This window comes from Bufo gargarizans, chromosome 6 (genome assembly GCF_014858855.1).
Source record: "Bufo gargarizans isolate SCDJY-AF-19 chromosome 6, ASM1485885v1, whole genome shotgun sequence".
Classification (NCBI taxonomy): domain Eukaryota; kingdom Metazoa; phylum Chordata; class Amphibia; order Anura; family Bufonidae; genus Bufo; species Bufo gargarizans.
In genome coordinates, this window is record NC_058085.1 from 133,299,987 (window position 1) to 133,318,103 (window position 18,117).

The 18,117-nt window shown below is 46.4% G+C and overlaps 1 protein-coding gene across 1 annotated transcript; it reads right to left on the reverse strand.

The window, feature by feature from the left end:
- Nucleotides 1-5,123: 5,123 nt before the first annotated feature.
- On the reverse strand, nucleotides 5,124-15,208 carry TMEM101 (transmembrane protein 101). Its single transcript, XM_044299055.1, has 4 exons — nucleotides 15,078-15,208; nucleotides 8,780-8,960; nucleotides 7,784-7,930; nucleotides 5,124-7,004 (listed from the first exon to the last, which is right to left on the reverse strand). The coding sequence occupies exons 1-4, from the start codon at nucleotides 15,206-15,208 to the stop codon at nucleotides 6,696-6,698; spliced, it is 768 nt and encodes a 255-aa protein (XP_044154990.1). The 3' UTR covers nucleotides 5,124-6,695.
- Between the last annotated feature and the right edge of the window lie 2,909 nt (nucleotides 15,209-18,117).

Sequence of the window (18,117 nt, forward strand, 5' to 3'; positions counted from 1 at the left end):
GAACAGAACAGCTGGCCCCTAATAGAACAGTCCATTTCTTGTCCGTTATGCAGATAATAATAGGACATGTTTATGCGGAAGGGAAATACGGACATACAGAAATGTAATGCACACAGAGTAACTTCTGTTTTTTTTGTTTTTTTTTTTTTGCAGACCCATTGAAATGAATGGTTCTGCATACAGTCCACAAAAAAGGTAGTTTTTTTTTAGGAACCATTTTGGGGTGTATATAGTGTATTAAATAACTTATTTTATTTTTAGGGGGACAGATAAAAAAAATAAAAAAATTACATTATTTTGTGGATTATTTTTGGCGTTCACTGTGTGATAAAAATACCATAATTGTATTATCCGTGTCACTACAATGATAATAATGTCTTATCTCTCTGGTTGTATTGTTTGAAAGCTGATATTCCAAGCTTTCAGAAAATACTAGAATGACAGCAATATGTTCAGTACATGGAAAGATATCAATGTTAGAAATCAGGATTTCAAATAAGACCAGTTGCATGTTTCTAACTGCTAGCCCTCCCCCCTCCACTTTGTGCCCGAACCCAGCTCGGGCAGAACAGTTAAAGGATAACACACTTAGACCCCAATTTCAATTTTCATATATGTAGTTACTAATAACATGATATTCCAGAATCAGTTACTATTAGACTGACTTACCCCATATTTAATAAGATTCTGCCCTTAGCAACCAGTCTGCATAAAACTGCAATTTCACTGTTCAGTTACGATGGCCGCCACTGCCCTCACCCTGAGGCTAATCCTGTCTGCCCTCACTAGCCAGTAACAATAGCCCCCCCAAAAGTGTCAGTAACCAGAGCCCTCCCCCCCTAAAGGGTTAATCTCCTGCAGCACAAAGAGGTCCTCTTACCACATGTTGCTTTCATTTATACACTGAGCAGATGGCAGATCTCCCTTCCCTGGTCTGCGCTGCTTCAACTCTACTTCTCCAGCTCTGCTGAGTGAGGGAGCGTCTGCCAAGCGCAGGGACAGGGGGAAGTGCACACAGCCCAGGCACTGTTATCAGCTGCTGGGGAGGACCTGGCTTTAATCATTTACTTACAGTCCCTGGCTGTCAGTAATGTGACCTTGCATGCAGCCTGCTTCTGCGTCCTCCGTCCTTCAACAGATAGACGGACCATGCCTAGCAACCCTATCTTAAGCACAGGTAACAGTAGGCAGTACATGGAACTAAGGGCTCTTTCACACCTGCGTTCTTTTCTTCCGGCATAGAGTTCCGTCGTTGGGGCTCTATGCCGGAAGAATCCTGATCAGTTTTATCCTAATGCATTCTGAATGGAGTGAAATCCGTTCAGGATGCATCAGGATGTCTTCAGTTCCGGAACGGAAAGTTTTTTGGCCGGAGAAAATACCGCAGCATGCTGCGCTTTTTGCTCCGGCCAAAGACTTGCCGCAAGGCCGGATCCGGAATTAATGCCCATTGAAAGGCATTGATCCGGATCCGGCCTTAAGCTAAACGTCGTTTCGGCGCATTGCCGGCTCCGACGTTTAGCTTTTTCTGAATGGTTACCATGGCTGCCAGGACGCTAAAGTCCTGGCAGCCATGGTAAAGTGTAGCAGGGAGCGGGGGAGCAGCATACTTACCGTCCGTGCGGCTCCCGGGGCGCTCCAGAGTGACGTCAGGGCGCCCCACGCGCATGGATGACGTGATCGCATGGCACGTCATCCATGCGCATGGGGCGCTCTGACGTCCCTCTGGAGCCGCACGGACGGTAAGTATACCGCTCCCCTGCTCCCCACTACTACTATGGCAACCAGGACTTTAATAGCATCCTGGCTGCCATAGTAACACTGAAAGCATTTTGAAGACGCTTTCAAATGCTTTCAGTACACCTGCGTTTTTCCGGATCCGGCGTGTAATTCCGGCAAGTAGAGTACACGCCGGATCCGGACAACGCAACTGTGAAAGAGGCCTAAACTGTGGAATTAAGGGGTAATTAAATACACTGTGAAAAGTTGAAATAGGGCCACCAAGGAGATATTAATCACCACAATCCAATACTCCAAAAAAAAAAATTATATATATATCTATATCTATAAACAGTTATACTTTAAGTACTTTTCCCACTGCCCAAGCTGGACTTGGGCAAAACAGTCAGGTGGTTAAACCAGGCATAATGCCTTGTTAGCAGAGCTCAGCAGAATATGATACTTTTCACTTAGCGATTCATTGCTTCCTTCTGGAGATAAGGTACTTCTAATCCATATGCAAATAAGCAGTTAAGTGCATTGAGGGTGGGCCCAAGCTACTCTTTGCACCCTTGTTCCTCCTGCCTCATGTACCAGCACCTCCCTCTCCTTCTTGATTGACAAGGCAAAGAAAGAAGAGTATAAAGAAACCCAGATCTGCCAATCAAGGAGAAGGAGCGACTGACAGAGGAAGCAGGAGGAGCAAGGGTGCACACAGAGTGGCTTTTGCCCACCATCAGTGCACTTAACTGTTCGTTTGCATATGGATTAAAAGCACTTTCTCTACAGAATGAAGCAACTGATTGTGAGGTTAAATATATCCAGCTGTATGTGCCTGGTTTAACAGTGAATTTCTTAGTAGACTCACTTTCAGACAGGATTTCCCATTTTGGACACTCTCCGTTTCACAGGATCGCACAGCATAATGATTTATAATTAGTGTTGAGCGAACTTGTGTTTTAAGTTTTGAGTCCAAAGTTTGGGTTATCGAAGAATCCTGTTATAGATTCCGCTACCACGGACCATAACGGAATTTAGAATCCATAACGGGATTCTTCAATAACCCGAACTTTAGACGCCGAACTTAAAAAACAAGTTCGTTCAACGCTATTTATAATGCTGTGCGTCTCTCCCTGATCTTGCATCTACAAAATTAGGCCTCATGCACACGACCGTGTGGTTTTTTGCTGTCCGCAAAAAACTGAAGCCTCCCGTGTGCCTTACGCAATTTGCGGAATGGCACGGGCGGCCTATTGTAGAAATGTCTATTCTTGTCCGCCAAACAGACAAGAATAGGACATGTTCTATTTGTTTTGCGGGGCCACGGAACAGAGCAACGGATGCATTGAAGTGAATGGGTCCGCATCCGAGCCGCAAAAACGGCAGCTCGGATGCGGACCCAAACAATGGCCGTGTGCATGAGGCCTTATACTGACATAATGCTGTCAGTGTAATTTAATAGATTCCAAGTTTAACAGAGACACACAGCCTCTGATCCCGTCAGAGGAGCAGAGTTCCTGTGTCTCTGCCCTTAGGGTATGGCTCACACATAGGTTTCAGGGGCAGTGTTTTTGAACCAAAGATAAAAGTGGGTTGGAAGGGAATGAGAAATATGATAGGAAATATGATGCTTCTTGCTGGATCCACTTCTGGCTTTGGCTCAACAACTATCACAAAAACTAGGAGCAAAACCTGCGTGTGAATCCACCCATAGGGTGGTGTCACACAGTTTTTTGGTAATTATTATAGCAGTTTATGATGCAGCTTCTTAAGCCAAAGTCAGAAGTGAGTTGAATGGGAAAGGAAAATATAATGCTGGAGCTAATTACGGCTGTGGATCAAAAATAGCCACAAAAACCAGTATAGGACACCACATAAAAGAGGATAAGGCAACACCCTTAAAACAATAATGAAAGCCCATATATTACGTAGGTGGCATGTGTCCTGTGTGTTTTTTAGTGATGATCTTCACCTCATTCTGCAGAGCTGCAAGGGTTCCATCTGCAGCTGCTAGGCTGGTTCTAATGTGCTATCACAGGGATGCTCAACCTGCGGCCCTCCAACTGCTGTAAAACTACAACTCCCACCATGCCCTGGTGTAGGCTGATAGTTGTAGGCAGTCCAGGCATGCTGGAAGTTGTAGTTTCACAACAGCTAGAGGGACACAGGTTGGGCATCCCTGTACTATCAGTTTCTGCTATTTACAGTTATATACCATGCTGGTTGTCTTAGTCTCTGCCTGAGCAATAGGTGCATCTAGTACCTGCAAAGGTGTTGTGTTCTGTTTGTCTGCTTCTGTACTGACCTCTTATGATTCTGCCCCTCTGCTACCTGACCTATGCCCGATTAGCATACTGACCCTGGTCCTGTTTTACATATTCAAACAAATTCTGCCTGCCCTGACAACAGCCTGTTACTGACTATAAGTTTTGCCTGACCCCTTAGTGCTTTGCACTGGTGTCTCTGACCCCCATGGCTCCGCTGTGAACCATACCAGGACTACTCCAAGAGGTAGCGGCCTGGTGGCTCCCCTGCAGTGAAGTCCAAATACCTGTATGGTGGTTAAAGGGTGAATACAAGTGGACTGCAAGGTTAACGTCCTTAGGTTTACCCCAAAGTCAATTTGGTTGATTGATACAGCGGTTCCACGCTGAGTGAATGTTACACGTATAGTTATAAATAAGCACAATTATCATTGATATGCATCAGACAAGGATAAATTACAAATTATAATTTATTACTTTTCCTTCTGAAGCCTTGTGACATACAGGATCATATAAATATACATACATAGTTTCTGATTAAAAGGCACACTGTTTAAGGTACATAAATAAAAGGCATGCTAAAAGCTTATGACAGACCCTACAGTGCCGAGCTGAGGTCCACTGACTGCTACCCCTGGGTGCTATATACTATACACTATGCAGGAGGTGTCAGTATATGACAAGAAGAATCAAGTCACTTTATCAACAGATACTTCATACTGAATGCACAATTCTGTGGGCTTCAGAGCTGAAACCTCATAGTTGAGTGTCTGGAAAAGATTTGATTCAGGGTTAGGGTTTTAGGCTATGCCCACATGACTAGCGTGATTAGCCGTGTATTTAACCATTGCGAACCGCGGCAAAAAAACTGCTGTGGACTTCTCCGCTGTATTTTCTGATAGTGGGAAGTGCTGTCTTTACATCAGGAAGTGCCACATTAGGGTCCATTCACATGTCCTCAAAATGGGTCCGCATCCATTGCGCAATTTTGCGGAACGGGTGCAGACCCATTCATTTTCAATGGGGCTGGAATTTGCTGTCCGCATCCACATTTGCGGATCCGCATTTCTGCATCCGTGCTTCCGTTTCCGCAAAAAAATAGAACATGTCCTATTCTTGCGGACAACATTAGGCATTTTCTATTATAGTGCCGGCGATGTGCGGTCCGCAAATTGCGGAATGCACATTGCCAGTGTCCGTGTTTTGCGGATCCGCAATTTGCGGATCTGCAGAACACTTACGGATGTGTGAATGGACCCTTACAGGAGATCTGGTAAGTTGCTAGCTGTGTCAGACCACAAGCTTGTTGATTTATAGCAACCAGAAGAATTGCAAATGCAGCTCTGGAGTATGATAAAGGCAGTAACCAAGTATCAGCACAAGCTAATGTACTCACAAAGTTACTCAACTGTCTGTACATTCAGATTTTATCTGCACATTTATCATACAAACATAAAATGTCATAACTACAGGCTACTGTTTCTACCATTAGGCATAGGGGTAAATTTGTCTGATACTTATATATAGACTTTAGATGGTTGAATCAGCCAGCCGACCATCTAATGTGTATGGAGCCTCCCAACTCTCACGCGACAACAGATATCAGGGGAGATAGGGATCAGGCAACTGGATATCAACATGCCCGATCCCCTTTTGTTTTCGGGGGAATAAGCCACTGTCACAAGTATCTTGCAGCAGCTTTCTCCCCTCTCAGGACACATACATATTGGAACCAGCCAAGCGTACATATGTATGGAGAAGTTGGGAGAGATAATGAGTATTCAGGCCACAGCTAACAAACATCGGCACAAAACTGCTTTCAGAGACTATCGCACATACAGACTGAGGTCTGTATACATTGGAGTCAGGGTCGAGCCAGGTCATACCATGTCACTCCTAATTAAAGTGACTGGAAGAGGTTTGCTAGACACTAACCATATCCCAAGTGCGTGACTAGTTGTCTGGCCAGATTGGCATCGCGCTCCCAGGACTCCAACCATAACACCTTTCCCTTTAAATTCCTTTAAGTAAACTTTCAAAATGGACGTGACAGTTATGAAACAGCGGCTTTCTAGCATCAACTTTCATAAGCTTGTATATAAAGAAAGAATTCTTAAAGGGGTTATCCCATGAATGATAAGATCCCCATGTCAGCAATAAGTGGAGAAGAAAAGCAGTTACTGAGCATATCTAGTGCCCCACAAAATGCAAGGAGGACCAGACAACAGGGGGCGCTAGCAGAGAGGAAAATGTAATGCACATTGAAAAAAATAAAAAGGAATATTTTATTGCATGTACATTGCAGTAATACCTCATTTGAAATGCCCTATTCATTGCATAGGAATAATTTTTGGGGATAACCCCTTTAATTACAACCTTGGGGCACCACAAGCCATTCAGGTTAACCCACTGCTGCTACATTAATAGAATTGTATCTTTGTGTTCATAAGCTTCAATGAAAGATAGGTTCGTATGATGGAAGATATAGGTAAAGCAATGCAAGTTGCCTTAAAATTGTTCCAGGTAAGTCCTCCTTATATACAAGTTCACTTAGACATCCTGCATGGAATATGGTACACGGGCACAACATGGTGCATATGAAACCACGCTGGGCACAGTGGCCTCTAGAAGGTGGATGTTGTAAACCTATAGGTCCGAGACACATTTGAGCCTTTCTAGTCCTTTTCTGCGTAAGATTAATGTGGTCCTGGATCAGCCATCAGTGGCGAGTATGACTGCTGCCCCAAAAATGCCAACGTTCTGTCCGATCATTCGCATCTGATTCCAGAATTCCACTCGTCGGTTATTGTGCCAGTAGCCCAGGTTTCCGTCGACAAGGAGTAGGGAAAATGGGAGGAGGACAGCAAGAACTTGGGATGAGAACCGAACATAGTAGCCAGATAGGAAAGACAATGCCAACACGCCATACAGGACAAACAGGATCTGCAGGGCTGGTTCTCCTCCTGGAAGGAAGTCCAAGTATGACTGGCGGTCCTCCTTACTGTGCTGTAGGGTGTATGCCTGGAGAGGGTTACAAAGACCCATTAATCACAAACCTTCAGATGCTATACATGGAATGTCATATGCAAAACATGTAGTGCCTGGGAGTGCCAACCTGCCACTCTGCCTTGACCAAGGTATGTAGATGCAGGGCTTTTTAAAGGGGCAAGTCTTTAAACGGCAGGTCATGGCAACCAGTAAGCAGAACTTGTATGTGCAGCCATGTTGCAGGAGTGGCGGACCAGGACGCCCCAATCTGAGGGATCCTCATAGGTGAGACTTTGATGCTGGGATGGACACGTCTACTCTAGACAATGTGTGTATTTTCAGCTTTTACATGGTGAATCATTTTAAGTAAGACTGAGGGGAGTTGTTTGCGTAAAGACCACTGATACTTCAGACAACCACTGATGTGTCAATGTGACATGTTAGAAGTTTTGATCTGTGGTGGTCCAGGTGCTGAGACCTCACCAACTGTTAGAATGAAGGGTTGCCTGTATGAGAGCCGGGCCGTGTCATCTTCTGTTGGAACACAGAAAGCATGTAGAAATGCTAGCTCTTGTATACATCTCACCAAGGAGTACCGCTAGGATCCCTTCATTCCAGCGATAGTGGAGGTGTCAGCACACTCCGGTGCCCAAATGATTCAAGCGTTCATAAATGTCAGTGATCCTTTAAACATCATAATAACTAGAATGCAAAATAGTTTATGAAAGAACGGATTTGTCTTGAGCGACATGAAGAGATCCACCGACTCGGCTTTTGGTGCTCAGGATAGAACAAGCTGCCCTTTTACTTACCAGGCAGATGAGGTAGATACCCAGGAAGACCTGACCGGTGGACTGCAGAGAGCGGCCGCGAAGCTTCTGCCTGTAGATCTCCCCAGCACCGCTGGCCAGGATTAGAAACCCTCCAATGACGGCGATGGTGCGAGAGTACATGCGGACCTGACACACACAGAGACCAGTCATATTCATAAAATGTTACTAATGGGATGGAAAATATATTCTTACAATAGACGTCAATAGAGAAATTGCCCTCCAGCTCTGTAAATGCCCCATATGCTGACATCTGAACATGATGATTATATAGCCCTACAGCCTATAGGGAAGCGTTATCATACAGCCGGCATTACTTCTGTGACACCTTTCATGCTCATATGTAGCCCGTTTAACCCTATAAGGACGTGCTCTTCTTTTGCACTTTTTTTTCTCAGCATTTCAAAAGCCGTAGCATATATTTTAATGCCAACGTGGTTGTATAAGGGATTGTTTTTGCGGGGCAAGTTGTACTCTTTATGGCACCGTTTTGCGGAACATCAGATGAACTGTGTTAGCTTTGTACTAAATAAATCTCATGTGTAACGCCAGCTTAAAAGGCTGTGCCAGTTTCAAATTTACCAGCTATCCACAGGATAGAGGATAAGAGTCTGATCAGTGGGGGTCCCAATAGTCAGACACAAAATGGAGTTGTCCTGTGCCCTCCTTTGAATGGAGCAGTGGTCATGAGAAGCCAAGCACAGCACTTACCAATCTCTGGTCGTCCCATAGAAATGAATGGAGATCAGGACCCCCGTTCTCATGATCATGGTGTTCCCACTATTCACACTCTTATACTACACTATGGATAGGGGACAATTTAAAAGCTTGGCATAATGCCTTTCAATCTTCTAGCCAGGGAGGCATCTAGGGGGAATATTGGAGGTGCCCTTTAATTATTCTTCAAAGGTGGATGGTGGTAAGAACAAGCAGAAATGAACAGCTGCTACAAGGGAAAAAAAAAATAAAAATACTCACCTTCAGCCAGTCACCATAGTGGACATGTCCCCCAACATGTGCTGCATAGGTGCTGATGGCCAGCTGCAGGGCAGAACCCAGTGCAAACCAACGCGGCTTTACCCCAAAAGACATAAAACTGGCGCAAAGCACAGCCACACCCAGGTCAAAGTAAAGGAATGGCACAGGGATGTCCGGTTTCCTAAAGAAATCATAACAAGGGTTAATAATTACACTTAAAGTGACCCTCCGGTTCAATAAAATTACAAAGAAAAATCACAGTAACTGGGGAATGAACATAACACTTATCTGGTGACCTCCGTCTCATCTTGCAGATCTATCATTTCCCCGCTCCTCAGACTATCTGGTGCATACTGTGTATCGGCAGTCCAAGACACTTCCTGCTTCTCCTGCCCTGCTCTTGGATTGGCCAGCACTACTCATGTGATCAGTGCTGGCCAAGCCGCACGAAATGTTTGGACTAGCGATGCACAGTGTGCTTCAGGTATTCTCAGAAGTGGTGTGACCATATGGGATGGCAGAAGAACAGGGCAGGAATCGATAGATCGGCAGCGGAAAAGATGAAAATGAGCGCACCACATAAGTGTTCTGTTCATTCCTCCGTTAGGGCTCATGGACATGACCATTGTTGGTTGGTGCCCCTATTGCGGCCCACAAACAGCGGGTCCACAATATACGAGCACAGGCTGTGTGCATGCTGTATCACAGATGCGGGCCCATTCAATTTAATGGGTCTGCAATCCGGAAGGTGCGGAATGGAGGCACGGAACCACTACGGAGTGCTTCCGTGGGGTTTCTGTCTGTACCTCCGCACTATAGAACTTGTTCTATTTTTTTGCGGTGCGGTGGGATCACGGACCCATTCAAGTTGAATGGGTCTGCGCCAGATTCATGGACGGGGCTATGCACTGGGGACCACAATTTGCGGTCCCCAACGCATGGAACGGGTGCAGGAGCCCTTAATTAGATTTTGATTTCCTTGAGCAGGAAGAGACTAAGGCCCCTTTCACACGGGCGAGTATTCCACACGGGTGCAATGCATGAGTTGAACGCATTGCACCCGGACTGAATCCTGACCCATTCATTTCTATGAGGCTGTGCACACGAGCAGCGATTTTCACGCATCACTTATGCATTGCGTGAAAATCGCAGCAAGCTCTATATTGTGCGTTGCGGTGCGATAATCCACGTAACGCAGGCCCCATAGAAGTGAATAGGGTTGCGTGAAAATCGCAAGCATCCGCAAGCAAGTGCGGATGCGGTGCGATTTTCAGGCACGGTTGCTAGGAGACGATCGGGATGGAGACCCGATCATTATTATTTTCCCTTATAACATGGTTATAAGGGAAAATAATGGCATTCTGAATACAGAATGCATACTACAATAGTGCTGGAGGGGTTAAATATAAAAAATAAAATAAAAATTTAACTCACCTTATTCCACTTGCTCGCGCAGCCGGCATCTCTTCTGTCGTCTTCTTCTTTGCTGATTGTAGTCAAGGACCTGTGGTGACGTCACTCCGGTCATCACATGGTCCGTCACATGATCTTTTACCATGGTGATGGATCAAGTGATGACCGGAGTGACGTCACCACAAATCCTTGACTACAATCAGCAAAGAAAGAGACAGAAGGAGATGTCGGCTGCGCAAGCAAGTGGATTAAGGCAAGTTAAAAATTTTATAATTTTTTTTTTAACCCCTCCAGCGCTATTGTACTAAGCATTCTGTATTCAGAATGCTATTATTTTCCCTTATAATCATGTTATAAGGGAAAATAATACAATCTACAGAACACCGATCCCAAGCCCGAACTTCTGTGAAGAAGTTCGGGTTTGGGTACCAAACATGTGCGATTTTTCTCACGCGCGTGCAAAATGCATGACAATGTTTTGCACTCGCGCTGAAAAATCACGCACGTTTCCACAACACACCATCCGCTTATCCAGGCCAAAAATATGACGCCCGTGTGAAAGAGGCCTAAGAATCAAAATGGCCCACTTTGGAGCTATTTTTCTAATAGAAATGTATGATTTCAGTAATTAAAGTATATTACAAAAATGGTCAGCATCACTGCCCCTACACATTACACAAATAAAAAAAAAGAATGACAGTTACACTTTAATATACCAAAAAAACAGCAGCAGAAAAATTAAAGGGGATAAGTGTTTGATCGCTGGGGATCCAACTCCCAGCAATCACGAGAACAGGGGTCTGCAAGTGCCACCAAACTGCCCCATGAGAATGGAGCGGCGGTGTGCCTTTGCATCCTCTGCTCCATTCACTTCCATAGGACTGCCGAGTACAGCGCTCATAGAAGTGAATGGAGTGGAGGATGCATATGCGACCCGCCGCTCCATTCTCATCGGGCAGTTTGGTGCCAATTGCAGACCCCTGTTCTCGTGATCGCAGGGGGTCCCAGAGGTCAAACATATATATCCTATACTGTGGATTGGGGATAAGTGTTAATAGGGGCACAACCCCGCTGGTGATTAGCTTATCCTTAGGGCCAGATGTTCTCTTGGCCAATCAGATGTAGCGATGACATCATCCCACTTTCCTGGCTCATCTGACAGGCCGAGGGGGGTCCAGTAATGTGTACTGAATAATGGCCCATACATGGAAGGAAATCAGAGCTAATTTGGCACCTGTAACCCGGCTGATCAGCAGCCATCACTGGGGGAAGACGTGGCCAGGGCCGGCGTCATAACCCGGCATCCCCGGGCAAGTGCCGGGGCCCAATGCTCCTGGGGGGGCCCACTGAGCTGCTATGAGCACTTCCATCAATACAGATGGGAGCTCTCACTGCTGTCACTTCACTTACGCAGTACCCCTTTGGTGGGGCCCTCTGAGCTACAGAGACTCAGACACGCCCCCTGAGCGCAGAGACTCAGACACGCCCCCTCTACACAGGACACACGCTGCCTGAGGAGAGAGACCGAGGGCTGGAGCTGGAGCTGAAGACAGTCTGTGAGTGAGTCTGCAGTCTGCACTGTGAATGTCTCTTGGGACAGAAGGGGGGGGGTCTCTTCGATCGGCTGCTGCTTCATTCTATTTAGTTGTGTTACTGTTTCATTAAGCAGTTTGCCTCCATGACACCTGCCCCCCCCCCCCCCCATATCCTGTCCTATCTCATCCTCATGGGGCCCCTGCTGTCTCCTTTCCTCCCTCATGTATCCAGAGCTCCTGTTTCACCCTCCTATCTCCTGTTGCTGCCCTGCACAGACCTCCTGCCACTACTTGTATGAATCCCCCTCAGAGCCCCTTCCCCCTACTTGCTGTGTCCACCCCTCCTGTCCATCCAGGGCCCCTGTCTCACTCCTCTGCCTCTCATTATGGTGGCATCTGAACAGCATTCACCATAAGGACCTTCTAACGTCACAGGGTCATGTGACTGTGCCCCCCACCCCGTACTGTGCCCACTTATACCCTGCATTGTGCCCTCTTACCACACCCTGTGCAGTGCCCATAGTCATTCCCTGTACTGTGCCCTCTTATACCCTTTTATCCGGTCACTGTATGGTGGTTTTATCATTGTATGGCGGTGTTATCACTATATGGCGGTGGTATCCAATAACTGCATGGCCATAACTGTATCCCTTTCCCTGCCCACGCCATCCTTTTTTAGACCTGGCATGAGCGGGAAAAGATACAGATTGCGGTGCTAAGGACCTTTATGCCACAATCTGTGTCAGAAATACGCCTAAGTCTAGTTTCACACTAGCGTTCGGCTGTCCGCTCGTGAGCTCCGTTTGAAGGGGCTCACGAGCGGACCCGAACGGATCCGTCCAGCCCTGATGCAGTCTGAATGGATGCGGATCCGCTCAGACTGCATCAGTCTGGCGGCGTTCAGCCTCCGCTCCGCTCAGCAGGCGGACACCTGAACGCTGCTTGCAGCGTTCGGGTGTCCGCCTGGCCGTGCGGAGGCATGCGGATCCGTCCAGACTTACAATGTAAGTCAATAGGGACGGATCCGTTTGAAGATGCCACAATATGGCTCAATCTTCAAGCGGATCCGTCCCCCATTGACTTTCAATGTAAAAGTCTGGACGGATCTGCTCAGGCTAATTTCACACTTAGCTTTTTTTTTGCCAATTTAATGCAGACGGATCCGTTCTGAACGGAGCCTCCGTCTGCATTAATATGAGCGGATCCGATCGAACGCTAGTGTGAAAGTAGCCTAAGGCTACTTTCACACCTGCGTTTAGGTGCGGATTCGTCTGGTATCTGCACAGACGGATCCGCACCTATAATGCAAACGCTTACATCCGTTCAGAACGTATACGTTTGCATGATAATGCAAACGGATCCGTTTAGACTTTACATTGAAAGTCAATGGGGGACGGATCCGTTTGAAAATTGAGCCATATTGTGTCAACTTCAAACGGATCCGTCCCCATTGACTTACATTGTAAGTCTGGATGGATCCGCGCGGCCAGGCGGACACCCGAACGCTGCAAGCAGCGTTCAGGTGGCCGCCTGCTGAGCGGAGCGGAGGACAGACTGTGCCAGACTGATGCATTCTGAGCGGATCCGCGTCCACTCAGAATGCATTAGGGCTGGACGAATCCGTTCGGGGCCGCTTGTGAGAGCCTTCAAACGGAACTCACAAGCGGAGCACCGAACGCAAGTGTGAAAGTAGCCTAACAGACGTATTTCTATGTAATAAATGACCCCCTAATTGTATTATTATTTGGGGGTAGGGCTAATATCTTTATAGTATATAGATTCTAGTGTATTATATTGTGCACTGTATTTCCCAGTAGAAAATGATCCTTGGTAAGCACAGTCCTCATCCCTGACCAGCAGGACCAGGTAGCGCTCTGTCAGTACATGGCAGCCTCCGCTCTCCGCCACGCTGCTCTGCTGTGTACTGGGGCTTATTCTGACACTAGGGCTGGGTTCACATCCCATTTGTGCCATCCATTTAATGCATACCAAAAATGTATGCGTTACCAGATGCCTCAGACTGATGCCGTACAGTGGCGTCCGGTCACCATACAGTTCCATTGTAAAAAACCATATACGTTAACGTATGCATTTTTTACTTGACTCTGCAGGATACAAAAACGTGGAGCGCTGCACATTTGTATACATCAAACCGATAGGAAAAACGTGATGTGAACACACATTGGGGAGGAGGGGGGCGTACTCAAATTTGCTGTGGGGCCCAGTCAGTTCCAGCTACATCACTGCACATCTCCTTCTCTGCCTCCAGGCCTGGCTCACTGCTGCAGCGGGCCGGAGGAGAGAAAGGAGCGCAGGGAGCTGCGGTTAGTGATGGACAGGACTGCCAGCTCCCCTGCAATGATAGGTATGTGAGGGGGCCACTGGGGGGTCATTCATCATACTGTGAGGGCCCCTTACACAGTATAATGACTCCCAGTGCCCCCCATTTAGTATAACGATCCCCATTGACCCTCCATTTAGCATAATGACCACCAGAGCCCCCATTAAATATAATAACCCCTCGTGCCCCCTCCATACAGTATAACCCCCAGTGTGGTGGCGACTGGGGGTCATTATTCTGCATGGAGTGTCGCTGTGGGGTCATTATACTGTGAGGGCCCTTTACATAGTATAATGACCCTCAGTGTCCCCCATTTAGTATAATGACCCCCAGAGCCCCCTCCATACAGTATTCCCCCAGTGTGGGGGCTACTGGGGGTCATTATTCTGAATGGGGGTGACTGGGGGTTATTATTCTGAATGCAGGGCCACAGGTGGTCATAATACAGGGGGGGGGGGGGGAATTGGGGGTTCATTATACTGTGTGAAGGGCCACTAGTAGTCATTATACTGTGTGAAGGGCCACTAGTAGTCATTATACTGTGTGAAGGGCCACTAGTAGTCATTATACTGTGTGAAGGGCCACTAGTAGTCATTATACTGTATAGGGGTCACTGGGGGTCATTATACCGTGTGGGAGCCACAGGGGGACATGTCAATGTAAAAAAATGCCTCACGGGGGCCCACTGGGATTTATCGCCCAAGGGCCCACATGAACCTGGAGCCGGCCCTGGACGTGGCCACATATTCTCCCTGCAGTGGCCGCTATAGAAGTGCAGTATTCCATGGTGACTACTCAGATGAACGGCTGACCCCGTAGGGTCCACCAGAGCAAGAGTTGAGTTACAGAGTGGAATTCAAAACAGGGGGACCCTCCTCTATAACATACAAAAACATGACACTTCCCCTTTAAGGGACACACGCTCATTGCTGTTTACTTGGTGTAAATGCCTAACGCAGTAACGCATTGTGTGCACAGCCTCTAAATCTCATGTATAATAACAGTGTACCTCTTGGCCTCTGCTCTCTCCGCATATAACATAAGCTGGCTGAAGCAAAACCAGAACGGGCACCGGGTGAGAAGCAGCACCCCAAACCGGGTCACCAGCTGCAGGAGCTTCTTCCGACCACTCACAGCCATTCTCCCTTAATACCCGCTACTGACAACTAGCGCCGCACCTCACTTCCGCCCAGCAGCGGGACAACTCACTTCTGCCAGCCAAACCATTCATTCTCCTGCCAACCATCCGGGTCACTGACGTCACAGCCGTCATCCGGACTACACTTCCGGGTCAGCGATGTAGTTCCCTTTTCCGCGTTTCCGACATCTTTGCCAACCGTACAGGAGAAGCGCGTTTGCCAACCAGCGGTAAAGAGAAGTTCCAATAGCTGCAAACTCAGCTTGTGAACTGTAAACGTAAAGTGTGCCTTTTGCTGTAAGAACAGGTGATAGTAATACTGTAAAAGGACATGACTGTAATAATCCATTATCACTAATAAATACTGTAATAGAAGAAGGTACAGTTATCATAGGTTCAGTTTGCAGTGGATTTTTCATAAAAAAGTAGATAAAAAAGTAGAAGTGGGGCACTCACTAAAAGTATATGGATCTTGTGTTTATTAAGGTAATAACAATAACAATAACGTAATAAAATATCATATGTCGGTATTACATTGAAGTATCAGAGTATTCATAAAAGTGGAGCAAATAAAATATGGTACTATCGACAATAAGCAATAAAATGTAGCTGTAATAAAATGCAGTGAAAAAAGGGTTAAATACAGTACTAAGATATATAACCGCACGGATTTATTTGCAAGAACGACACTGTTCTGATTTGATTTTATTCAATGTGTTTTTAGAGAAACTGTCATAGTGTGCATTTTAACAAGCTATGTAGGTTTTTATAGATGGAGATCCCGTAATTGTACATATGTCTATATGGATCTATATTGATATTTTTACTTTGTTTCGATATCCTCTATTTATATGATGAACTAACATTATTTACCTGATTATGTGAATGATATATCTGACGATAAGCTGAACATAAAGTGACAGTCAGTTCCAACTGATCCTAATCCTTAAAATTCGGATTCCGAACCAGCTCTTTCTTGTCCCTCATGCCCTATAAAAACGGAACATGAACAGGGGGTTGTCAACCACTGAAGAAGGGGTCTGCCTTGTAAATCCCCGAAACGCGTCTGGTATCCCCCCCACCAGGACAAGTGGGTTTACAAGTCCGAGAAGCCTGGAAGTCATCACCTGTGCGCCAGAGCCATTACCGGAACCATCGGTGTTGTACTACGCAGGTTACTCATACCGCGTGCAACAAACATCTCAACTGGCGCCAATTTTGAAACAGGACATCTATCCTTGAGACCGGAGCCGTACACCAACGCACCGTGTCGAGGAATCGTTATCCAGAAGCCTCGGGTAAGCACTTGTATACCCCACTTACAAGCGATCGCATTTACAGCGGGACGCCGCTGTGCGTATTAGCAGCTAAACTGACACACAGTAAAACCTCTTTAGCTGCATACGCTTGGGACTCTGACCTACTTGCTTGAGAGCACCCTTGAAAGACTGGTTGTCGGAACGGATCACCTTACATGGAACTATCCCTCAGGATTCAATCAGTGAATGTCCCTATGGCTGACATATGAACTCACAACTTTTAACCATATTTATCGGGATCCATTAATTTATATATCTTAGTACTGTATTTAACCCTTTTTTCACTGCATTTTATTACAGCTACATTTTATTGCTTATTGTCGATAGTACCATATTTTATTTGCTCCACTTTTATGAATACTCTGATACTTCAATGTAATACCGACATATGATATTTTATTACGTTATTGTTATTGTTATTACCTTAATAAACACAAGATCCCTATACTTTTAGTGAGTGCCCCACTTCTACTTTTTTATCTACTTATCTCTATCAGACTGGGTGCTGTCTGTTAGTGGGTGCACCTCTGCTTGGATCCCCTTCTCATCTTGGTGCGACATTTCCCTTGAGTGGATTTTTCATGTCGCTTCTTCCTTGGGTGCACTGCTTTTGACACAGTCCGCCTCCCATTGTTTTCTATGGGAAATTTGTGCTGCGGTTCATATGCAGCAATTTTTCTTTGTGCATTGATTTGATAATAAATGCTGTGAAAAAAAAATTCGGGGTCATTTATCAAAAGTTGGCTTTTTACGCTGGTCTTTGATAGCTTAGGCGCTACCAGAGGAAGCGCCTAATTTAGGGCGGAGGCAGTCCGTGCACCTGAAGTGAAAACTACGCCGCCCCCTGACTGGAGTTGCTTTTACTTCTCTTTTACGCCTGTTTCCAGGCTTAAATGTTAGTAAATTTGCTGAGGCTAATGTCCCGGCCTCTGCCACTCGCCAGCGAGCCGATCTGAAATTAAATGCGGTCACCGAGAGCAGGCCGTTCCGAGAACAGCCAGATGAAGGCCCCCGGCGGGAACTGCCTGCTCCCGGTGACCGCATTTGACTTCAGACCGGCTCGCGGCACAGGTAAGGGCTTACCTGTGCATCGCCGGATGGGTGAGTCTAACCTTACTAAAGATGGCAGCCCACATGTGTTCGTTGGCGAACACTACGAAACTGGCCATTACTGAACAATAGACATGCTACGGATTTTAAAATCCACACAACAGGTCAATTTTCCCACCTAAGAAAAAATGCAAAGTGTAGAGTGAGATTTGTCTAATCGCCTTCACTTTGCTGGTACTGTATTACGCCGTGGTTTTTCCACACGAAATCCACTCAGAAAAAGTGAATCCACACCGTATGCAGGGAGCCTTAGTGCAGTTTCACATGGAACTTCCCATTTAAATTAATGGAAGGCCTAAAGAACACAGTTAGGGCTCATGCCCACGAGCGCTGGCCCGCATACCGCGGGTCCGCAATACCCGGGGCACTGGGCATGTGCATTCCGCATCACGGATGCTGACCCATTCACTTGAATGGATCCACAAATCCGGTGATGTGGTGCGGAACGTAACCACTTCGGAGTGTTTCCGTGGGGTTCCTTT

Bases quoted from the DNA above. Each gene is read 5' to 3' on its own strand.
- TMEM101 (XM_044299055.1), bottom strand. From the start codon at position 15,208: ATGGCTGTGAGTGGTCGGAAGAAGCTCCTGCAGCTGGTGACCCGGTTT. The intron at 7,931-8,779 runs GTGAGTATTTTT...TGTGTGTGTCAG, and splicing joins ACTATGGTGACTGGCTGAAG to GTCCGCATGTACTCTCGCAC. The intron at 7,005-7,783 runs GTAAGTAAAAGG...AACCCTCTCCAG, and splicing joins GTATCTACCTCATCTGCCTG to GCATACACCCTACAGCACAG.